The following is a 4,841-nucleotide window of genomic DNA, read 5'->3' as shown; positions in this document are numbered from 1 at the left end:
TGGGGTCCCATCAACAGTGGAAAAGACATTCTGTACCTTCCAATGCTAATGTCTATCTTCTGGAAAAATCCTGGGGAGGGGACAAAGGAGGGATGTTTGGTATTATGTATTGATAACTTGACTTTATTTTAAACATGTTTATTGAGTACCTATTCATCTAGAGCAGCGGTTCTCAACCTGTGGGTCGCGACCCCTTTGGGGGTCGAACGACCCTTTCACAGGGGTCGCCTAAGACCATTGGAAAACACATATATAATTACATATTGTTTTTGTGATTAGTCACTATGCTTTAATTATGTTCAATTTGTAACAGTGAAATTGGGGGTCACCACAACATGAGGAATTGTATTAAAGGGTCGCGGCATTAGGAAGGTTGAGAACCGCTGATCTAGAGGGAGGAGTATGTAGGCAGAATGGAAGATTAGATCTTTCAAGGAGGAAAAACCCCAGTGGGCAGCAGGGTCTGAACATAAGGTAAAGTCAAGTCGTATAGGAAAAGTGCTAGGGGATTTCAGAGGACTGAAAATTGGCTTCTTGCAGGAGGGACCTGTGAAGGCTTCCTGAACTTTGTAGGAACTCTCCTTGATCTCAACTTCCTCAGGGCTCCCACTGCCATTTGTACAGATTTCTAACAGAGCAAAGTGACAAATAAAACGTGAATTTTCTGGAGTCAGGATAGTCTTGGGTTAAAATCTTTGCTCTCACTAGTTTCCTAACCTATAAACTGGGGATAATAACTCTTACTTCATAGTATTGTTTTAAGGATCAAGTGACAATCTAGGATTATAGACAGTCCTCTGTAAATGTTTTCCTCCTGTGTCAGGATAATGGCTCCATTATCCCATTTTTAGAATATGGGGTGCCATATCTGGGTAGCCCTCAAAGTTGTTTGCTCAGGTGTTAAGTTTCATAGATGGCATAGGGGAAAAGCAGGACAATTAGCAACAACGAAAGGTTACTCTGGGTAAGTTGCTCCTGCAACTATCCCCATGGTAAATTGGGTGGCAGCTGCCTTTTTCCTAACACTCATTGATGGTGGTGGCAACTGAAGATGTACCCATGGCAATAGTTTAAACTGGAGCTCAGAGAGGAAAGGAAGCTCTCTGACTCTGATGTTCAATTAGTGGGTACATATCAGTGGTTGTCAGTTTGGTGGTGCAGGCTCCAGAATCAGACTTTACATCCCTAAACCTGCATTATTAGCTCTGTGCTCTTCATCTCTGTGGCCTTGGGAGAGTAATATTAGCATACTTACCTTACAGAGTTGATCGGAGTATTAAATGAGTTAATATTAATAAAGCACTGAGAAGGTAGTAAGCACTGTGTTAAATAACACATAAAACTGAGGATAACGTTACAGGCTTGATATAACGATTAAAGGAGGTAATACATGAAAGCGAGTACATAGCAAGAGCTTCATAAACATTAGGTATTTTTATGTCTGCCAAGTGACTCGAAGGTGAGGCAGTTGAAAGGGGGTAGGGCAGTTTGCAGGCTGCGGCTCTGTGGCATGCAAGGACTGGGTATGCAGGGTCCAGCCTCCATCTGGAAGAATGCAACCCGGCAAGAAAGCTAGAAAACCACCAATACCTCCAGGAGTCCCTGGAGCAGCGCTTCCCGGGAATCGCGTACAACTTGGCTTGTGAAGAATCCGCAGTTCCTATCAAGCCGGCGCTTCGCAGGAAGTCCCGGCATCTCCGTCTGAGAAACGAGGGGTCGCGATTGAGGCAGAGATGGGTTCCGGGCCCGGGGGCCCACTGTCTTGGGCAAACAGCGTCGCAACGAGACATCCTCGAGTCCCGAGCCAGGCTTAAGACGCTCAGAATAAGAGCCTCTACTGTTCCGGGTCCACGCCCCTGCGCACCACGTGACGCCGGCCGTCCTCGCGGCCCCGCCCAGCTCCCCGCGCCGCGCGCCGCTTCCGGTGTGGGCGGAAAGCGGAAGTGTGGGAGGGTCTGCGGGGCGGGCTCTGGGAGGTCCTGCGGGAGGATGGAGCACTGAGCGGGTCAGGGCGGCTGCCCGGCAGCGCCATGGAGACGGTGCAGCTGAGGAACCCGCCGCGCCGGTGAGGGGCCGCTGGCTGAGAGGAAGGGGGTGGGGGAGGGAAAGGCGGGAGCTGGCGGAGGAGAGACAGCCGTGTGCGAGCCCCCCGGGGGCACGGATCTGCGGGGCGTGGCGACCCGGCTGATGGGGCACCTGCTGAATGGGGGACCTCCGGCGGATGGGGCTCCCGAGGGCAGCGCGCAAGGAGGGGATCAACGTGGGGCTGGTTAGGGAGGGCACTTGCGGAAGGGGACGTTCTGGGGCGATGCTAAAGGGAGCAACTGCCGAGGGACCTGGAGACAAGTTAGGGAGAGCACCTGCTCAGGGGGTGGGGGTGGAGGAGGTGCTACAGGGGGAGGCCAGCCTAGCAGGGACTCTCGGAGATGCGGGGGATGCTGGAGGAAGATGAGATCTTATGAGGGGTCCGTCTGAGGGGGATCCGGACGAGCAGAGAGGAGGGCTGGGTGGACTCCACGGGAGGGAGTCCCACCCGAGAGCGCCGGGCGGGGAGGATCTGGTGAGGGGGAAGCTTTGCTCCTAAGGCCGAAGGGGTACCGTGAAGGGGTGAAAGGGTAAAGGTCTGGCCAGGGAAGGCTTCGAGGAGGATGGCATTTAGGAAGACGATCCTGGCAGTGTCCTCACTCTGTCATGGTGATGGCATCTTTCATTCCTGATATCCAGTGTTTTATTCGCCTCACGCCCTCCACAGCCCCTCAGAACCCAGTGTTGGGAGGTAGATAAGGAAACAGAATATTTTCAAGATGGGCACGTGGGGGCCTAGATTAAGATTGGAGGCACAGTCCTGTGAGTTTCCTTCTTTGCTCTAGGTCTGGGTCACTGGGCCCTGTCCAGGCCTCTATTGTGTTGTGAGTTTCAGCTCCAGATCCCACAGCTACCTGGAATTGTTTGAGGTCAAGCTCAGGAAGGTGGCGGAGCTAGGAAACCTGCCCTCCTGGTTGGCTGCAGTGGTAGCCTTGATTTGCTCTGTGGACACCAGGGTCTTATGTCAGTCACTCTGCCACGCCTGGAGAAGAGGAGACAGTAGCCACGGAGGGAGTCGTGCTGCTCTGAGGTGCAGCATAGTTCGCTGCTGCTTCACAGAGACCTCTGACTTCCTGCAGCAGAGTGAGCACTGAAGTAGGAAGTGTTGAGTGTGTGGGAGTGTGGGGCAATGGAGAGGCGAAGGGAAGGGATTGGCAGCCTGGGCTGCGCACTCGGGGTTTGTTTTTGAAGTGCACAAACTGCAGGAGGCAAATAGCCGGTTGGGATAGACTCGTAATTCACCCCGCTGCGATGTGCCGAGACCGAAATAATAATGATTATTACACTCATAGAGCACTTATTGAATGCCAGACCCTGTTTTTGGGGGGCTGTCTTTGTCTCCTGTTGAACCATATGAAATTGCTGATCTCTGACCATTTTTGACCTATAAAAATGGTAATTTTGTATTACTCAATTTATTATTGACCCATGTGGCCCTCACCACAGTTCTCTGTGGTGGCTGTTTCTGTGTCTGTTTTACAGGTGATAACACCGAGGCACAGAGAGGTTAGTCATGTGTTGGAGGTCCCACAGTTAGTACTTGGCAGGGCTGGAATGTTAATCCAGGCGGTGTGGTGCAGAGTCCGTTCTCGGACTGCCTCACTCCGATGCCTCTCTGGAAGTACCCCTATTTCACAGGGCCTCACGTGTATCAGCAAGATCTGCAATCGCACCGTAGTGATTCACTTATAAATGTACACTGGTTACATTTTTTTTTTCCTGAAACATGTTCCAAGGCTTCGGTTTAATTGAAAGACGATTAGGTATCTGAGTTTTTTTTCTACCTTTGCCTTATGCTGTGTAATCTTGGGCAAAAGAGTAAGCCTTTTTGTTTTTTGACACTCCTGCGCCTTTTGGATTTTAAAAAATGTATGAAATGTGCAAGAAAAGAGCATCGAAGGGCTGAATTTTCACATGACTGGTGCTTTCCTGCTCTCATAACTAGTGAAGTGCCTTCTTTGCAGCAGATTAACTTTCTCATCATTTGTACTAGTTTGTTAGGGCTGCCATGTCAGTTTCACAGACTGGGTGATTTCGGCAACAGAAATTCATTTTCTCATAGTTTTAGAGGCTGGAAGCCTGAGATCAAGGCATCTGCAGGGTTGTTCCTTTTGAGGCCTGTCTCCTTGGTTTGTAGATCGCTGTCTCCCTTCTATGTCTTCATATCGTCTTCCCTTTGTGCCCATCTGTGTCCTCATCTACTCTCATAAGGACACTAGTCATGTTGTATTAGGGCCCACCCAGATGACCTGATTTTACATTAATTACCTCTTCAAAGGCCCTGTCTCCAAACACAGTCACCTTTGGAGGTACTTCAACATATGAATTTGAGGGGTTGGGGAACACATTACTTTTATTATCATTAAAAACTTCATCAATTTATCTTATTTATTTGTTGCAACCCATCCACATTGAGTACTGTGTGGAAAGAGGCATGGGTATACATAAATAAAATGAACCTTACTAGAGTTCTAAGATGGGAGAAAGAAGTTTGAGATTTAGCCAAACCTGTAAGTAACTACTTATAAACACCCTTATTTGGGTTGGAAAGGTACAGGTGTCTTTTCAGAGGTCAGACTGTATGTGTTTCTAGCAATCCCAATGTAGGAATGCTCTTTGTGCTCGTGAGTTAGACATTTGTGTGTGACTAAGTGAGCGATGATAGATTAAAGTTGATGGTATGTAGGAGGTGAATTGATAAAGTGAGTTGTCATTAAAGAAAGTGTGGGCGAAGGGGTAGGGTGCATTTCTGGGAT

General features: G+C 49.3%; 2 protein-coding genes across 4 annotated transcripts in view; one reads left to right on the top strand and one right to left on the bottom strand.

Annotated features, from left to right (window-relative positions):
- Positions 1-1,827, bottom strand: part of TOMM34 (translocase of outer mitochondrial membrane 34) — a 22,123-nt gene extending 20,296 nt beyond the window's left edge. Inside the window, exon 1 of the mRNA XM_023756247.1 lies at positions 1,591-1,827. The gene's annotated coding sequence lies outside the window, so the exon portion shown is untranslated. The remainder of the gene's footprint in view (positions 1-1,590) is intronic.
- A 125-nt stretch (positions 1,828-1,952) lies between these two features.
- STK4 (serine/threonine kinase 4) overlaps positions 1,953-4,841 on the top strand; it is an 86,433-nt gene continuing 83,544 nt past the window's right edge. For all 3 annotated transcript variants that reach the window (XM_006091410.3, XM_023756228.1, XM_006091411.3), the window contains exon 1: positions 1,953-2,065. In XM_006091410.3, the coding sequence (XP_006091472.1) occupies positions 2,031-2,065 (35 nt within the window). In that variant the 5' untranslated portion in view covers positions 1,953-2,030. The remainder of the gene's footprint in view (positions 2,066-4,841) is intronic.

This window comes from Myotis lucifugus, unplaced genomic scaffold (genome assembly GCF_000147115.1).
Source record: "Myotis lucifugus unplaced genomic scaffold, Myoluc2.0 scaffold_90, whole genome shotgun sequence".
Classification (NCBI taxonomy): domain Eukaryota; kingdom Metazoa; phylum Chordata; class Mammalia; order Chiroptera; family Vespertilionidae; genus Myotis; species Myotis lucifugus.
The sequence above is the reverse complement of the archived record's forward strand: the minus strand, read 5'-3'. Positions and strand labels throughout refer to the sequence as shown.